This window comes from Nanorana parkeri, unplaced genomic scaffold (genome assembly GCF_000935625.1).
Source record: "Nanorana parkeri isolate BGI_ZX_2015 unplaced genomic scaffold, ASM93562v1 scaffold784, whole genome shotgun sequence".
Classification (NCBI taxonomy): domain Eukaryota; kingdom Metazoa; phylum Chordata; class Amphibia; order Anura; family Dicroglossidae; genus Nanorana; species Nanorana parkeri.
In genome coordinates, this window is record NW_017307052.1 from 71,297 (window position 1) to 90,565 (window position 19,269).

Below are 19,269 nucleotides of genomic sequence, written 5' to 3' on the forward strand. Positions count from 1 at the left end.
CCCCCCCCCCCACAGTTTTCGGGGTGACCACGGCATAGGAGCTCACCATAGAGCCCGTAGAGCAGACGAAGAACGGCCGTTCTTCGTCTGCTCTGAGTGATCACTGAGACCGTGGTGCTGTAATCACAGAGCCACCTGTCTCAGCTGTCAGGAACTACAGAGAACCCTACCCTCCCCCAGGTGCACCTTATGGAGTGAAAAATACGGTATTTCACTTGTTCCCATATTTTTTTTAGCTTTATAAATTGGCTTTGTTTTTGTACACAAAGGCCATTTGTATTAGTATCAAGTCAAGTGAGAACATTGGTGAGTCACCCGGATCTTCACCTAACCTTCTCAGAGTCTAATCCAATGGGATTTATGTGTATTCCTGACCACTCTACCCGAAATCCTGGGCAGCCAACTGAAACAGATGTGCACAGCTCTGTGGCAAACTGGAGATGACAAAGATTTATTCTGTCACATTCCATCCTTAAATATAGAAGATCATGAGGCAGCTGAATCCAATCCAGTGCTAGTCTTCTTCTGGGTTGTATGACACCCAGTACCATTTAACACACCTCCTGTAAACGCAGGGCATCAAGGACATTTTTGACCCTTTGCCCTAGGCTAATCAACCCCACATTCCACAGATGTATGCTCACAGGATATGGGGCCACGGCTTCCGTTGTTTATTTACATCCAACACTGAAAGTCCTCACTCTCCCGGCTGTGCAGACACTTTACAGCCTCATATACATCTATGGGAATCATCTTCCATCATCTCTAGGCTGGGAGATGAAGGTAAAGGAGTACCATTCACTTATATGGGCCTCTAATGGCCACATTTATTTCAATATATATATATTGAATCACTTATCCTGTTATTTTGGACGGATCCATGGACAGAATCTGTCATGAGAGGCTTTCTTTTTTTCTTTCTCTTAGGGGGACTGGATATGGCTTAAAAGGTTTGCTGGTGAGAAGCACAGTGATATTCGGCCAACCACAAAGAATGTGTTCTGTACGGTAAGTTATTAAATGTTTCTGGTAATCTCTGGCAGATTGTGTTGAGATGAAGGTTCAAGTTGTTCACTGTAAACTCCGTAACAAAGACTAGAGGCCACCACCAAAAACTGGTGGAGAAAAGATTTAACCACAAGGGGTGTAGGGGCTTTTTTCAGTTAGAGTGGTTAAAATCTGGAACTCGCTGCCACAAGAAGTGGTATCAGCAGAGAGTATTGAATCAAATCCTGTTATTTTGGACGGATCCATGGACAGAATCTGTCATGAGAGGCTTTCTTTTTTTCTTTCTCTTAGGGGGACTGGATATGGCTTAAAAGGTTTGCTGGTGAGAAGCACAGTGATATTCGGCCAACCACAAAGAATGTGTTCTGTACGGTAAGTTATTAAATGTTTCTGGTAATCTCTGGCAGATTGTGTTGAGATGAAGGTTCAAGTTGTTCACTGTAAACTCCGTAACAAAGACTAGAGGCCACCACCAAAAACTGGTGGAGAAAAGATTTAACCACAAGGGGTGTAGGGGCTTTTTTCAGTTAGAGTGGTTAAAATCTGGAACTCGCTGCCACAAGAAGTGGTATCAGCAGAGAGTATTGAATCATTCAAAAAGCATTTAGATACATTCCTCAGAGACCATAACATGCAGGGGTACAGGTACTCTTAAAAACTAGACCACACAGGGATTCATATACACACACAAACATGCACAATCACATACAGATACACAAAGGTTGAACTTGATGGACCAGTGTCTTTATTCAACCTCAAATACTATGTAACTATGGTCCAACACAGTGGTCATATATTTAGGAACTATCTGACTTTTGATGAACATCTCTTTTGTCCAACATTTAGACATAGACATGTTTGCTTGCTATACTGCCTACATCTCCATTGAACAAGAGGCCACCGGTCACAAATATTCAACCAGGTCAATAGCCTTTACACCCAAGGGAGGTCTACTGTGAGCTGCGGTCTGATATATACATACTGATCACAACTTGGTCCTTCAAAACATTCCTCAGTCAGCTCCAATTCTGAGCTGAATACTCACATGTCCAGTATTATCTGATCCATTTTCTATCCTTCTCCTTCATTTCCAAGAAACAATCTCTCCTTTACTCCTTCATCGCCACTGCCATCTTCCTTTCTTACTGTATGTATCTAGTGTTCTTTAACCTCTTAGACTGCAAACTTGTCTGAACCTTCTTTTGGTCCTTCAGCATGTACATTAGTTCAATCTTTAACACACTGTAGTTTAATATGACTTACAAACATGTTTTTTTTCTTCCTCAGCTCCGTGAACTCCGCCACGAGAATGTAAACCTGTACTTGGGTTTGTACCATGACATGGGTGTCCTTGGAGTGGTGTCAGAACATTGCTCTCGTGGAAGTCTTGAAGATCTCGTTCAGAATGAAGACATGAAGCTAGACTGGATGTTTAAATCCTCCCTTCTTCTCGATCTCATCAAGGTAGGAGGAAGGCAATAATGGTAAAATGTTTCTAGTAGCCATGTAATACTGGTGTTTTCTGGACCATAGGTGACCTTAATACGTGTGGCCTAAACTAGGTAAGGAACATAACTTGAATGAAGTCTCATTATGGAAAATGGTCTATTCAACAGAGCTGACGTTTGAAAAGCTGTGCAAATCTCATATAAAAATTCTAAGTCTATACATAGTCAATACATGTTTCATTTTTTTAGTTCTTTGTAGTTTTGCAAACCTGAAATATGGTAGTATGTTTGCAAGTGTTACTCAATAGTATTTACGTAGACTAGTGACGTGCGCCCCCTGCCAGATGAAGCCCCGCCCTGCTGGACGAAGCCCCACCCCAACCCGTCCCCAAGCTAGTGTGAAGGAGGAAGGGAGCAGCCTCCCTGTCCCTCACTTACTACCTGTCAAAAGCCGAATGCAGCACTGCCTGTAATTAACAGGCAGCGCTTCATCCATGACAGGTTACACAGCGGGGAGGATTTCCCTGCTCTGTAACCTGTTAGATGCCGATCTAAATGGAGAAAAAGCTGTCAGCTTCAGGCTTGAAGCTGACAGCTTTTTCCTCCATAATTCTAGGTGAGGTTCTGCCTCACCTGCCTCCCCTGACCGCACGTCCCTGACGTAGACCGTTTTAGAGCCAAGCTACCTAGTTTATAGTTCTTGTGCTAACTTACACATGTCTGATTTATGGCATTGAAAGGTTTCAGGTCTTGTTAAAGCGTTTCTAAACAAAATCAAAGATGTAATATATTACCAGTATCAATATAGTGACTGCATTAGTTTTTTTTTCAGGATTTAAAAAAACATTTTTTTACATGGGGATTCAACCAGTACCACACTTCCAGTCCTAGAGTGACAACGCTCACTCACCCTTCTGTATCAGCACAACTGAAACAAGATATAAATATGGAACCCTGCCCCTCTTCCTTGTCCATCACCTAGATGGGCAGGGTTCTGTAGTCCTTATAAACAGCTGGGAGCAATGTGACTGACAACAGTCAGCACAGGCAGAGCGCACAGGAAGTAAGGAAGTAAATTAATGCTTTTTTTTACGGTAACTTTCAGGGCTTGAAGTTCCTCCATCACCGTGAAATTGTACATGGACATCTGAAGTCTAGGAACTGTGTTGTAGATGGAAGATTTGTGTTGAAATTAACAGACTATGGAATTAATGATTTGTATGAAGCTCAAAGAATTACGGCACCGGATCCTCAACCTGAAGGTACAGCAACAAAAACCTCATTAGATGTGAGTGCGGCTTCTGCTATCAGTTCCGTGAGTAGTGAATAAAACAGGCACTCCTTTCAAAATATCGAAGGTTAAGTCCTTGGGAGATAAAGCTAACACATACAAGGGTGTTTTTAGAGAACATCCTCTCTTAGAAACATGTAAGAGCAAACATATTTCTACGCAGACTGCATTTTAGGTAGTTCCTTGTTGCCAGCGGATAACATGGTAACTTTTAGGCCAATATTGGGGATTGGCAGCAGACCCACAGTAGCAGTGAACCTGAACCTCATCTCTGCTTGCAATGATGGGTTCAGTCCACGCTCAGTTTTGAGGCTGGATCCAACATTGACCAGATCTTTGACCAGGTAAATAATTCGTAAATGTTTTAATGAACGAAGGGCATGATAATACGTTGATGATTCCCCCGAACTACCTCCCCCAAATTACTGTACTGCTTACTGCTTTACGTGAGTGTACAAGCTCTAGCGGTGTAGCAGAAAACCAAAGTAAAGATTTTAGGCATACTTAAACAGGATAACAAAACCAAGTATGAATTTTTGAAGGAAAACGTTAAACCCAAAGCTCAGTATATAGCGGGCTATTGCCTGCTATATACTGAGAGCGCCGCAGCCGGGACGGATCCCGACAATACTGTCAAGGTCCACCCAGCTTGCTGATTTTGACAATGGGCTCTGCCTATCTAGAGGCAGAGCCAGCTGTGCCCACCCATGTCTGTTTCGCCACTCAGCCCTGGAGGATCGGAGAGGGGAGGGAGGAATCCCTGCGAGGAGCAGTGACTGGCAGTCAACTCTCTCTGCAGGAAGATGATCGGGATGTCAGCGAGCGACGATATGTGCTCACTTCCAGATCAATAGAGTCGATGTGTGACAATTTCAATGTCACACGTCGGCTCTCACTATGAGGATGAGTGTAAATCACTCACCTCATACTTCTCCTTTAATCAAAAGAGCATTGTCCATTACTATTGGCTTATTATATCCAGATACAGATTAAGGGAGAATGGTGCCCTAGGAAAGGTAGAAGCTTTGTCTCCCACCACCCCCATCTCTTTGATTGACATTGATAAGGATTGCAATAGGACACAGAGAAACCTCTCCAATTACATTGCCTGTACTGGCTTGGTCCAATCAGAGACCAAAAGCCAACAACAGAATACTCCCTTTCCAAAGGGACAGGCAGGAGCACATGTGACTATTTACAATATCCCCTAGGTTTACTGCGGGAGCCTGAAGGATGTAGCTGGGCCCCCTGGCCATCCCCTGGGCCTGATTATCTCTACAACCTACTAATCACACTAACTTACCATGAGTGTAGATATGTTCATCTTTAGGTAGATGCTCTTTGAGACCTAAAAATTATTTTAAGAGTTCCTTCAGTGTAAAAGGTTAAAAAGGGCAACCTAGCACAAAGTACTCTCTGGCTCATGCTATAAACTGTAATTTCAGACATGTTCTGGACAGCTCCTGAACTCCTACATGAGTCACTGGTACATCATAAAGGAACCTACAGAGGGGATATCTACGGTTTAGCCATTATAATGCAAGAGGTCATTGTAAGAGGAGGTCCTTACTGCATGCTGGAGCTTTCTGCAGAAGGTATGACGTTGAAATGCAGTAGTTTCTCTAAAGTAGAAGGCTTTAACTTTTGTTATGATTTTATGACATGTAAGGAATTAAATAAGAATTCGTGAATTCAATCAGAAGGCTTCACAGTAGTAAAATAATCTGTGAGTGATATTTGCTAGCAATTTGGGAAACTGTCTTGTGCCAAGAACAGCTAGCTTTAAAGCAAGCCTGCTCATGGAGGGAAAAGCAACAACTGGACATAGTCCTTGCTGCACATACTTACCCTCCCTTCACTCCACTGCGGGAAGCCATGTGTAAGTTTCAGGTCCTCCAGGTTGGAGCTTACACAGGACTACTTTTCTCTTTGCCACCATGTGACATGATGCCTGATGATTGGATAAGTAGCCACCTAGCACTAATGAACAGGGGAGTAAAAGGGAACATAAGTATAAACAAGTGAGAGGGGAATAGAAGATATGTGGACCTGTTGTTTTACAACACTTTGAGGTTTGTGATTTCTAAGGCCCCTTTCACGCGGGCATTCCGATCAGGTCAATTTTTCAGGCGGATCTGATTGGAAGCCCAATGTTAGTCTATGGGCAGCCGGATCTAAACAGGTGTGTGTTCGTTTATATCCAATTACCCCCAAATTTGGCCATGTCTGGAAAACAAACGGATCAGAGTTCCATTTCAGCGGACCTGATTGTGGCGGATCGGTGGTAATCTGATGTAAACGGACACATGTCCATTTCCATCCAACTCCCCTTAGACCAGGGGTGCCCACAATTTGTTGTGTTAAGATCTACTTTTCAAATGACGAGCTACATGAGATCTACCAACGAAAAAAAAAACCTCCCTCGCTCTCTCTCTCCTAGCTGTCTCTCCTCTCTCTCCTCTGGCTTTCTTTCTTCGCTCTCTCTCTCCTGGCTGTCTCTCCTCTCTCTCCTCTGGCTGTCTTTCCTCGCTCCCTCTCTCTCCTGGCTGTCATTCCTCGTTTTCTCTCCTGGCTGTCTCTCTTCGCTCTCTTGACTGTCTATCCTTGCTCTCTCCCCTGGCTTTCTCTCCTCTCTCTCTTTCCTGGCTGTCTCTCCTTGCTCTCTCTCCTGGCTCACCTGTTTGCAAACAGTGCAGTGCAACAGGCTGTGTAAACGAATATTCTTTGATGTAATACATAGCACTTCAACCACCAGTATCCACCAGAAAGGTGTCAGGGAGCTTTGCTCAGCAGACTCAGGCTAATAGGTAATCATGTGTGCACAGCTAAATATACCAAAATGGAATAAAGGGGCCGCCATTCCCACCCTTCCTGATCTACCAGCATCACCTTTGAGAGCTACTTGTAGATCACGATCTACCTAATGGGAACCCCTGCCTTAGACCAACATGGGCGGCGATAATTTTCATTTTCGATGGAGCAAAAAATTGGACAGACAAGGATGTCACAATATTGTCATCTGCTCTGTGCATGGATCCCCCGCTGATCGGAAATGAAGGTGCCTGTGTGAAAGGGGCCTACATAGACTCAGGGCGAATGGTTGCTATTAGCCACCAACCATTTGTCATTGTTGTAAGACTGTTAGAATAGTGCAATGGTCTGTAATAATTCTGGATTGCCTTTTATTTGTTAGATTTCAGTGTCTTTTCATCCACCCTTTGCTTCTTGACATTTTGGTGTCCTTACAGTTTTGGTTGTCACCCTAGTAGTATTTGGTTCTAATATCATGCTATCATTCCTTATAGAAATGGGAGCAAGATTATAAAGGAACCAAATTGTCATAAAGCTACCTAATATGTTGATCAATTTTTTGCCAACAAAACTTTAATATGATTTCATCTAAGTTTCTCATTTTGTATTAATCATGATTCTTCAGAAATAATCAAAAAGGTTCGCCGCCCTCCCCCACTTTGCCGCCCCTCCGTCTCCTTGGACCAGGCTCCGCCAGAGTGTATCCATTTAATGAAGCAGTGTTGGAGTGAACATCCGGACAGAAGACCCAACATTGACCAGATCTTTGACCAGGTAAATCCATCAAAATGTTTGCTTTCATTTATTAAACTGGTGTCTGTATGTATATACTGGTTGGCTGTCGCAATCTGCTTTTCTTAGCAATGATTTTGTATAAAGGAACCATAAATAGCAGAAACCTCAATTTTAAATTACAATCAAAAGGTAAAGAGGTTTTTAGTTTTCTTTTTAGCTTTGCCATAGGCCATTATAATAATAAGTTGTTTTACTGTACACATTGATTTTCAATTTATAAAATTTTTTGCACTCGATTCACACAGCTTTCACTCAAGATTCAACCGCTTTTCTATTTGGGTCTTATTGCAATAATGTGTGAATCCTGAGTGAAAGTTGGGTATATCTTGTGTGAATTTGTTTTATAAATAGACCCCTAAATCACATTTAACACCACCGGTTCTCCTCCTCTCTCGAGCAGGTGTTGGACTGTCCATGACCGAGTGGTCCAATTAGCTAGTACCATGGAAATATTGCATTTCCTTGACTCTTTATGTTTCCCTTTTCCTCTCTCAATCCAGTTTAAGACTATAAACCGTGGACGCAAAACAAACATCATCGATTCCATGCTTCGAATGCTAGAACAGTACTCTAGTAACTTGGAGGATCTGATCCGAGAGAGAACTGAAGAGTTGGAAGTGGAGAAGCAGAAGACAGACAAACTCTTGACTCAGATGCTTCCACCGTGAGTGGGATATGAAGATGGGAAAATCCTTTATGTTGTGAATGAGCAGATAAAATTGGTTATAGAAGGTCTAGATAACAGAGGGAACTCCAAGTCCACATGAATCTGTTATAGAAAAAGCTACATTTTTAATGTTTTCCTTTTTTTTCCTCCAGGTCTGTAGCTGAAGCTCTGAAAACAGGTACTCCTGTGGAGCCAGAATATTTTGACCAAGTCACTATTTACTTTAGTGACATTGTGGGTTTCACAACCATTTCCTCCCTCAGCGAACCTATTGAAGTTGTAGATCTTCTCAATGATCTCTACACACTTTTTGATGCTATTATTGGATCTCATGATGTCTATAAGGTAAAAGCATACTCCTCCTCTCTTGACATTTTCATTTTTTTCATATTGAGATGAACAACAAAATTAAGTGGTTTGCCTCTTTCGGGATAGGTGGAAACCATTGGTGATGCCTACATGGTCGCTTCTGGGCTGCCGAAAAAAAATGGCACTCGTCATGCAGCTGAAATTGCCAACATGTCCCTGGATATCCTTAGCTCCGTGGGATCATTTAAAATGAGGCACATGCCTGATGTCCAAGTCCGAATACGCATCGGGCTCCACTCTGGTAAGAGACACCACATCTTAAAATATTGGAAGCCTTTAGCCATGGACCAAAAATTGCCCGGTCTTGCCGATTCTGTTTCTTAAAGCTGTCAGTTCAGGATAAGTGAAACTGGGAGTTTTCAGTGAAAAATTGGGAACAGGAATTTGGAATCAATGCAGAAGGCTAAATTTAATTAAAGCCCCCCTCCCCCCTTCTACTTAAAGGGTTAGCTACTCATCATGCCTAGGGGTCAGTGAAGACCATATGCTTTCCTTAATCCTTGCTCCCCCCGCAGCTAATGATTTCTTCAAATGTCTGATGATCCAGAATGTGGGTGTCCCCTTGGCATCCTCCTGTGCAATGAATCCCTGCATTGCACGGAATGACGAGAGTTGCAACCGGTTTGGTAGGGAAAGGAAGAGGCTTAGGAGAACCAATAGCAGGTACAAGAGAAGCGAGGAATAAGAGGACTAAGATAAGTATTTTACCTTATATTTCACCTTATTTTTATCCCCTAGCAAAGGAGCAGTTAACTCTTTCAATGTGAAAGGGGACCGACTGCAAGGATAAATGTTTTTCATTTCCAGGTTTCAGGTTTAAAGTTTTTTTGTGTTTTTTTAATTTTGGGATGAGCTTTGGATCACTCCTGAGGGTTAGAGAAGCTTCTTCCAACTAATGGACCTTTTTCTGTTCTAAAAATGTCCCCTCATTAGCTTCCAATAAGACATTGGATTTTGAAAAACAGAAGAAACCTAACCGGCCACTAACTTTAACCCTTTATAAAAACAAACAAACATGTGACTACCATATCAGTGTTGACATTATGACTCCATGCATATAGCAGAGTCAAAGGTGAAAGGTACGGCTAATTCTGGAAATTTCTGGGAAGGTGATAAACTCAATTTTGACAAACTCTCTCCTCACATCCCTAGTCATAAATAAAAACATTGTAAGTGTAAACTCTGGGGAACAGAGGCTAAAGTTCCCTAAAATGTTTCTTACAACACAGGTCCATGTGTAGCTGGTGTGGTTGGACTCACAATGCCGCGATATTGTCTCTTTGGTGACACTGTCAACACGGCCTCACGTATGGAATCCACAGGACTTCGTAAGTTACCTACAAATCTGCAGAATTCTACAACATCACTTTATACATACTGTATATTCTGTATTTTACTCCCAGACCTCAATGCACTTTTCATTTTCACAACTAATAACAAAATGTTTTAAAATCCAAAAGTTCTAACTACTACAAGTTCTAAAGTCAATGAATTTGACTTGCTGTCACTTGTAAACACCAGATTAGTGATTCCCGCTTCAGGAAAACGCAAGTTCCTGATGCTGGAATCCCTAATCGCACCGAAACCTACAGATATGAATGGGGCTTTATTGTTTGTGTATTGGCGTCCGTAGCACCAAAGCTGATATAGGTTTTTTTTAAAATATAAATTCTTTATTTAAAGTTTTCAATACCAAAAATGTGTACCCATGCGGACTCACAGGTCCAGGTACATAGAAGACAGTCAAGACATGTGACAAGTAGGGGGTTTACATACAAGGAAAAGTCAAACAACAGAATCCCCAGATGGTTCATGGTGTATACATAGGAGAGCACTCTCTATAGGGTACAGGAGGCTGGTCCGGAAGACCTAACATCGGCAACCAAGTGCCAGGTATTTGGATGTACCTCCCACGTCATTATACTACTCGGTAAATCCAGGAGCCCAGGCACCTGTAAACATTGCGCCCAAAGCGGATATAGTTACATTTTATTTTAAATTATGAAATTTGGCGAGTGGCCCCCGAGTGAATTGAGTTTGAGACCCATGATCTACGCCATTTACCGCAAGAGCACACAGAAAGCATTTGTTTTCTATGCATCTCATTCAAAGCACAACACCGGTGCAATGGGTATTGTAGTGCGGAAAAATGAAGACATGCTGCATTACTGCAGTCTGAGCTGCTATGTAAAGTGCAGCACCTGCTGGGGACTGTTTTGCAGCACTTAAAATCCCCATAATTAGGAGCAATGACACACAAAATATTTTGTCAGCTTGCCATGACCCTCATCTTGTCTTCCCCAGCGTATCGAGTCCACATGAATGTCAGCACAGTGAACATCCTTCAATCCTTGCAAGAGGGATACCTGTTTGAAGTGAGGGGTAAAACAGAACTGAAGGTAAACAGAACATATGGAAAGCTTGGCTTGTCTGCTTTAAAAATAAAAATGATAAATGTTAATAGGAGTCAGTGGATCACTTAGAGGTCTTTTTCATAAACAAAATTTGCATAGCTATTCATCCAACAAAACTGCATGTACATTGGTTCTGTGCAAACTAACCAGCTGTTGAGAGGATGGGGCAAAAACCAAATCTTTTTAGGCTATTTTCTGTTCTGGGCAATTATATTTCAAATATTACAGGCATATAGGCATATTCTCAATATTCTTATTAGGAAAGTACTGCAGTATGGACACTAGATGGAGCTAAAGATCATAGGAAATAAATACATGTTAGTAACAAAAGATACTGTACCATGTGTCAGTTCTAGAGAACGCTGCAGATAAATGTTGCTACTATGCAGATCCATAGCTATACAAACTTTTTTTTTTTTTTTTTAATAAATAGACAACTAAAGTCCACATAACACTGGCATAACACTGGCATAACACTGGCAAATTTGTATTAACATTTTGTAGCACTTTCAGAATCTCTCTTCCTAGTGTTTGTGCTGATAGGAAAAAAATAATTGCAGTCAAAAAAAGTTCTAAAGGCGGCCATACACCTATAGAGTATCTGCAAATTTTCTATGGTCAGATGGCAAAAGTGCAACAGATTCCTCCATCTACGCTAAACTGTGTGCATGGAGGAATCTCCCACTGGGCCAAGCTTCAGTATCTTGCTAGTCGGCCCCGCTGGCTCTCAAAACACCTGAACAATGCCGGCATCCAATCAGATTGTTTAGGTATTTTTGAGACCAGCAAGATACTGAAGCTTGGCCCAGTGAGAGATTCCTCAATCCACACAGTTTAGCGTAGATGGCGGAATCTGTTGCACTTTTTCCATCTGACCATAGAAAATCTGCAGATAATCTATAGGGGTATGGCCAGCTTTAGTTGCTGAAGTTCCAAATTATTTACAGCTCAATCGGTGAGAAACTGACCTCATGCCGTGTTTGGAGTTAGTTAAAGAATCACCAGCTTCAGAAGCCATCTATGGGATCCAATGCAGCTGTTGAAGATCACATCATCAATATGTAGCTATATAAAGTAGCAGGGCATTGTAGAAAGCTACAGCAGCAACTCTGAAGCCAATTAAAAGAGAACTATGGGGTCAGTGCTTTTCCCCATAGTTCTCCTTACGGTCACAGGAGGACGCTAGCTTGTGTCCTCCCGTGACCCAAAGCTCAGTATACTGCGAGCTACGGCTCGCGGTATACTGAGACCACTGCAGCCGGGATGGATCCTGACATTACCGTTGAGATCCACCCAGCTGCGTGATTGACAGCTGGCTCTGCCTATCTAGAGGCAGAGCCAGCTGTACCCGCCCCCTCCCCGTCCGTTCCGCCAGTCAGCGCTGGAGCCGGGAGGGGGGGAATACCTGCAGGGAGCCGTGAGTGACAGCCACGGCTCTCTGCAGGGACATGATCAGGAAGTGAGCGAGCGACGGTATGTGTTCGCTCACTTCCCGATCTATTGAGTCGACGTGTATCAGTTTCATTGTCACACGTCGGCTCGAACTTTGAGGTTGAGTGATTTTCACTCACCTCATAGTTCTCCTTTCATTTTCTTACAGCCTTGTGGCAACAGTTTGAGGAAGGCTCTGTTCCATCTCCCTCCTCATGTATCACTTCCCCCTCCCTTCTAGATTGTAAGCCCTCAGGGGCAGGGCCCTCCTTACCATCTTGTCTTGAATTGTATTGTGATTGTAATGGCTGCCCTATATTGTAAAGCGCTGCACAAACTGTTGGCGCTATATAAATCCTGTATAATAATTATTATTATGATTGTGTCCCTGTGCACAAAGATATGGTTTCATATCTTTGGTGTGGAGGAACTCAAATGTGCTGCACCGAGCTCTGACCTCAACTCTACTGAACATGTTTAGGATGAATTGGAATGCCAGGTCTGCTCATCCAGCATCAGTAGCTGATAGACATGTGCACGGCAATAAAATTTGTTTTCATACGAAACAAACGAAAACGAAAAAAAATTTCATTCTTTTCGGCAAAGGAAACACATTTTTATGTTGTTTCAGATTCGGAGGCAACGAGCCTCTGAATCCGAAGCCGCAAACTGCAGAATGAGAGGCGGCCTTGTCCCCTGCAGGCACGTTCTACTCATGCGTGCTACCATCTTGGAGTGTATCTTGGTATACAACAAGACGATGGTGCCCGCTTGTTTGAGCGTAGAGGCAGAGCCAGCTGTAAACGCCCCATCCATTCCGCCAGTCAGCGCTGGAGGATTGGACAGGGGAGGGGGGGAATCCCTGCAGGGAGGCGTGAGTGACAGTCACGGCTCTCTGCACGGATAGATCGAGAAGTGAGCGAGCGCCAGTATGTGTTCACTCATTTCCCCATCTACTGAGCCGACCTGTGACAGTTTCACAGTTTCCCTCGCCTCATAATTCTCCTTTAATGGACTCAAATTCCTACAGACACACTCCAACATCTTGTGAAAAGCCTTCCTAGAAGAGTGGAGGTGTTTATAGCTGCAAAGTGGCATGGAGGTGGGAATGGGCCATGGTTTTGGAATAAGAAGTCCATACAGGTGTGATAATCCACAACGTTTGGGCCACATCTTTTATTATATCAAGTTTGCAAATAGTACACAAAACAGATTGCAAAGACGTTTAAAACTATTTTGGGAAAACGTTTATCAGGTGTAAGTTAACAGCTGGAATGTCAGAGATTCGAAGGGAAAATGTGATAGATTGGAGCTGCGTACCCTGATAAAGCGACGCTGTAACCATCAAGAAAATACCATATAATGCAGGTGACCTCGTAGTTTTTTTCCTCATGTTAATTATTTACCATTTCATGGAATCAATTTCTGTCCTAGAATTGGCTCCTGTCCAGCTGTTTGACTCCAGAGCACAGGTCTAAGGGCGAGATTCAGGTTCCATGCACTTAGTCACTCACTAATGTCCACTAAATGGCATATAAATGTAATGCTGTTGTGGATGAGAGATGGTGGAGTGCCAGTGACTGCTCTGTTCTAGCTCACAGGGGCTTCTGCCCACAACGGTCATAGATAATCACCTGCTCTGTATGGGCTGTCATTTGGGGAAACTGTAAATATCTTAAAATATAAACCCTCAGAATCAGGGGCGTAACTAGAAATCACAGGGTCCCATAGCAAAATTTTGTAGAGCCACTTGCAGAGCCCACCTGATATACCAAACAGCCTGCCTGAGAGTGACCCTGCCAAGCCCACCATAGACTCTCTATAGTGGGCTCTGCAGGGTCTGAGATAGGCTGTACACTTCTTACCTGTCAGCGCCGTCCGCCTCCGTGGTCGCCGGGGCCCCGCCTCCTCTTCCGTCTCCAGGCCCCGCCTCCTCTTCCACTGCCGGGCCCCGCCTCCTCTTACATCACTGGCCCCACCTGCTCTTAGGTCGCTGGCCAGTGATGTAAGAGGAGGCGGGGTTGCTCTTAGGCAGGCCCCGCCTCCTCCTTCACTGCGAACGCCGGCCTCTTCTGCCGTAGCTGCTGGCTGTCACTGACACAGCTCCGCAGCGGCTGTGAGGGGAAACACCGCTGCTGAGCTGTGTCAGTGACAGCCAACACCCTTACATGCCATAGCGACCCAGGCGACCCACACGGCATCAGAGGGATGTCCTGGCCGGGCCCCCCTGTGCCCGGGCACCATAGCGGCCGCCTGGGTCGCTATGGCGATTGTTACGCCACTGCTCAGAATTTACATGCAATTAATATGATTCACAGCATGGGAATAGGGGATTAAAAACATAAATATAGCGTTACAAGATTGGTTATAGATCAGCTTTAGCCTTGGTAGAATATGCAGTGAGATGATGTTGCTATAAAACATATGGTGGAGGCCAGTCACGTGCGGTCAGGAGAGGCAGGTGAGGCAGAGCCTCCCCTAGTATTATGGAGGAAAAAGCTGTCAGCTTCAAGTCTGACGCTGACAGCTTTTTCTCCATTCAGATCGGCTTGTTACAGGTTACACAGCATGGAAATCCTCCCCGTTCTGTAACCTGTCATGGACGGAGCACTGCCTGTTAATTATAGGCAGCGCTGCATCCGGGCTTCCCCACTGCTTGTGTAACCTAACTTGGTGAGGCAAGAGCTGTCACAGCCTCTACTCTGTGTTAGAAGCATGTGCTCTGTGGATGGCTTGGACCATGTGCTCTGTGGATGGCAAAGTGCTATTGGCCCAAGCTGTCCAATCAAAAAAAGAAAAAAAAACAGTGAGGACATCGATCTTGATGCCTCACCAGTGACGAGCAAGTGAGGGACAGGGAGGCTCCTCCCTTCCTCCTCCCCACCTTTGGTTACCGAGCTGGGCGCGGGACTTTGGGAGGCGGGGCTTCGGGGGCTGGGGGACGCCTCACCCAGCCCAGAAGGCACGGTACGTCACTGGTGGAGGCTGATTCTGTAAATAATATACTCTGTGACATTTTTGTAGTCCATGTTGTTGGTGTATCTGAGATGATACTTTTTGCTAAGATTGCCATTTTAAAACAGACATCTGAAACACTGGCTTACGTTTGGAGGCCCTGAAGTGCGGATGATTTTCCTGCTTGGCAGGTGGGGACAACCTAGGAATGCTTGCAACATTAGGCTTTCTTGGTTGCAAAGTCTGAGACACTAAACTATATATGAAGCGCCGATATCTTTTGTTCATATTTTATGCTTAGATGGTAATTTTCTTCATTTATAGGGTAAAGGTGTGGAAGACACATTTTGGTTGGTAGGAAAAGAAGGGTTCGATAAACCTTTACCGACGCCGCCAGATATTGTACCGGGGTGAGTACACAGTTATATTTGTTTGATTTGTAATTAATATAAAAGTGGACCTTTCAGTATATTTACAAGATTGAATCAATAAATTCCTGACATGTCACAATGTGCGCTAACAGGATCATTATTTAGAAAGCTCCGCCTTTTATACTTAAAAATCAGCTCCAATCAGGTGACTTTGCCTAAGCTGAGATGGTGTCATCAGTCTTCTGCTGGCAGTAGAAAGCAATTCCTATGTTTTTCAACCCCAGTGATAAGACTGCAGCATTGTAACTGTGTAGCAAGTCACCAAGTGAGAGTCTGCAGAAAGGGGCGGATCTGTGTCTAATGTATCCAAGAGTAATGAAATTTGTTTTAGAAACACTTGAAAGTTTCCAATGCACCACTGGCTCCTCAACACATCATATAGCAGGGGTGAGCAATTCCTATCGCCCGACGCCTGGGACATGCAGTTCTGCGTGGCAGGCAGGTGTTTTTTTCTCTACATTTAGCCCTGCTGTGGGCAAGCAGGGCTAAGTGTGGAGCAGGGAAGCTTCCACTCATTATGTACAAGTGATCTGGGTGGCTGTACAGCCACCCAGATCACTTAAAGCAGCCTGTTTGTACCCCCCTACTTCACCCCACCTCCCAGCCGTGGTTTTTGGGATTCCCTGCTCTTCTGAGGGACCCAGGACTAGAGCAAATGACTTCAGGATGGGGAACAGGGAGCAGACCAGAGAACGCCCATTCTCTGATCTGCTCTGTGTGATCAGTGAGACAGGAGCACTGTATTCACAGCGCTTTCTGTCTCAGCTGTCACAAGCCGGGCTGTACAGAGGATCAAGCACAATGCTATGCTTGATCGTCTGCATTGGAGGGCAGGCTTAATAAGGAAAACCTGTCACCTCCAAATGCTATCACATAAGGGCTTGTTATCCCCTGTGTGATAGCAATAAAGTTAAGTAAATAAAAAAAAGGATAAAAAAAGTAAAAAATTATAAAATAAATAACAATTACAAATTTTTTAAACCAACCTCACTGCCCGTGCCATCTGCATGCGCATAAATGCACGCATAGGGTGCTGCCCCCATTCCATAGTGTGCCATATTGTGGTAGCTGAGCAGCAGCCCTCTCTAACATGCAAAATTTGCATCAAAGGGTAAGTTCACCCTCCCAAGTAGTTTGCGAAAATGGAATTACCCGCTCAAATCTGGCTCCCTCTCCCCCAATTCCCATCCCCCCCACCCGCTATACTTAGCTTGCGGTGAACAGCCAGTGTACTATCCATACCCCATACTGCCAACTAGTGCAGCCCTGTGCTATGGCTTTTGAATTTTCCTGGCAAATTGCGAGCACTCCCTGATCAGCGAGGCCACCTGACCGCAATGACCAATGAGAAGCGCTTCTTAGCACGGTTAAATACGGTTTTGGTTAAAATTATTTTTTTGTATCACAAAAAGTAGATTGTCATCAGGGACAAGTATATTGGGTCCCCACTTTAGGCCACTTCCACATGAGCGGTCCGAACAGGTCCGCCTATCAGATTTTCAGCTGCACCCTATGGAAGTCTATGGGCAGCCGGGTTAAAATGGATGCGTGTCCGTTTACACCCGGTTAGCCCCGGCTCAGTCTGGTAAAACAGACGGGTCATTGATTCGCTTCGACAGACCGGATCCTGCCGGACTGGAGGCAATCTGATGTAAAAAAAAACACATGTCTGTTTACATCAGATTCCCCATAGACCCGGCGCTACCATATAGGCAGGTTCACCATATAATCAGATTCCCCATAGACTTGCATGGGGTGCAGCACTTTCAGTTTTTTCCTCCATCACAGCGATGACATTCGATCCCTGCTGCTCTGATCAGGAGAGGATCTGATGATGAATCCTTTCCTGATCGGCCAGTGTGAAAGGGGCCTTAGTCCTTGGACAAGTAGTTTTTTTTAAATAATTTCCCCACCCTTGTGTAGCCAGATATTTTATGAATTTGACTATATTTACTGTGGCCAAAGTTGTGAGACTGGGGTAGTTGTCAAAGTTAAAAGTCTGGATCATGTGAAGGTTTGTTATGGCACCAACACATGGCAGATGAGACCATCACAAGACCAGACCTTCATATGTGTTTGACACCTGAACGGGTGTCGATTAACAATTGGAGCGGTTTCCTCAATGTACACTTTCAATGCTACATAACATATGTCTATTCCCTTTCATCATGGCACATTGTTTACATCAAAAGTATATATTTGTTTGTTTTTAGTAATTAAGTATTCATGCATTATTACACAGGGCCAGCAACCACGGAATCAGCCTCGACGAGATTCCTGAAAAGAGGCGAGAGAAGCTTGAGAAGGAGAGGGACATAGTCCAAAAGCAGAAAATGATTTGAGCCACCACTAGCAGCTGTCCACCATGATCCATACAGAAGCTGGGAACTCTGCAGAGTCTTTTGGACGCCGTTTGTGGATTTTCTCTGATATTTTCTGTGGAAGCCTACGAATACACTTCTCTTGTCTCTGAGAGTTTAAAGACGTCATTTAATGCAATGAATAAATCCAAAGATGACTCTTACCTTCAAGATACAGATAGTAGACTATGGTAGAAACACTGTACCTTTTGTATTTAAAATTGCGTCTACCTTTCCGATGACAATTTCTTCACAACTGTAGATTTTCCAGTCCTTCAAGCAATTGTTTTGTGTTGCATTAGGCAAAACTGGTTGACTTGGAACAGACTTCTAGCTTGCGTGTTGATATTTATTAATTTAACAGAGTTTTCATTCTAATTACATTAATTTCCAAATTGACCAACCTGTTGCTGTCAGGATACCGAGCACGGGTGTCCCAACAGCACGTGCAGGTACCTATACGGGTGAACCGAATATGTGACCACACTGCAAATACCACAACAATCTTGGTGAATAATAGTTTTAATAGATATAGCAAACCACATAAACAGAGGCTATCCCACCTCCACCAGCAAGAAACAAATAAGAACCACACAATATACAAACAGCAAGGGTCGGGAGCCAGGTGATTGGGGGAACTCAGGGGTACGGGTCAGGAGTCAGGGTCCAAGGCAGAAACAGGATACTGGAGGGTCAGTAGTCAGGGTCCATGGCAGAAACAGGATACTGATAACAGAAGACAGGATACAGGATACTGGTAACAGGAAACAGGATATGGCAACAATACTGTGGCACCAGGTGGTGACTAATTGCTGGCAGACCCCTGCAGGCGAGCACTGGAACTGCAGGATCTGGTTGCAGCTCCACAGTGCCACCCGGAGGTGCTCTGGTCCCTGACAGTTGCGTTTACAGAGAAGACATTTGAGATTTGGGTTTGATGGCACTGAATTTCTATTTCTATTGTTGGAGACTGTGTAAAGGAAGGATGCAAATTTAAGAAGTGAATACCTCACTGGAGAAAACTAAAATTATTCTAAAAGGTCCATCATGATGGGAAGAACTTCAGTCTTCCACAACCTCTGTCTTTCTTTGTCAGTCACTGATGAAACTTGATGACCTGGATCACAATTTTCATATGTGTGTTGAACGAAGACCATTTTACATGTTAATACGTCCATGATTGTTGAACTTGTAAAGTTTATGAAGTAGGTGTCAATTCCATTTGAGTTTAAGATGTACGAACCTGAAGGTTTCTTCTAATGTTAGAAACTTAGTAGCAGTAGATTGTT

The 19,269-nt window shown here is 43.8% G+C and overlaps 1 protein-coding gene across 1 annotated transcript in view; it reads left to right on the plus strand.

Annotated features, from left to right (window-relative positions):
- GUCY2D (guanylate cyclase 2D, retinal) overlaps nucleotides 1-17,962 on the plus strand; it is a 42,196-nt gene extending 24,234 nt beyond the window's left edge. The window contains exons 7-18 of the mRNA XM_018564797.1: nucleotides 928-1,008; nucleotides 2,296-2,472; nucleotides 3,562-3,718; nucleotides 5,193-5,342; nucleotides 7,184-7,332; nucleotides 7,854-8,017; nucleotides 8,173-8,365; nucleotides 8,456-8,630; nucleotides 9,619-9,717; nucleotides 10,694-10,788; nucleotides 15,514-15,599; nucleotides 17,863-17,962. Coding sequence (XP_018420299.1) covers nucleotides 928-1,008; nucleotides 2,296-2,472; nucleotides 3,562-3,718; nucleotides 5,193-5,342; nucleotides 7,184-7,332; nucleotides 7,854-8,017; nucleotides 8,173-8,365; nucleotides 8,456-8,630; nucleotides 9,619-9,717; nucleotides 10,694-10,788; nucleotides 15,514-15,599; nucleotides 17,863-17,962 — 1,626 coding nt within the window. The remainder of the gene's footprint in view (nucleotides 1-927; nucleotides 1,009-2,295; nucleotides 2,473-3,561; nucleotides 3,719-5,192; nucleotides 5,343-7,183; nucleotides 7,333-7,853; nucleotides 8,018-8,172; nucleotides 8,366-8,455; nucleotides 8,631-9,618; nucleotides 9,718-10,693; nucleotides 10,789-15,513; nucleotides 15,600-17,862) is intronic.
- The last annotated feature ends 1,307 nt before the right edge of the window (nucleotides 17,963-19,269 follow it).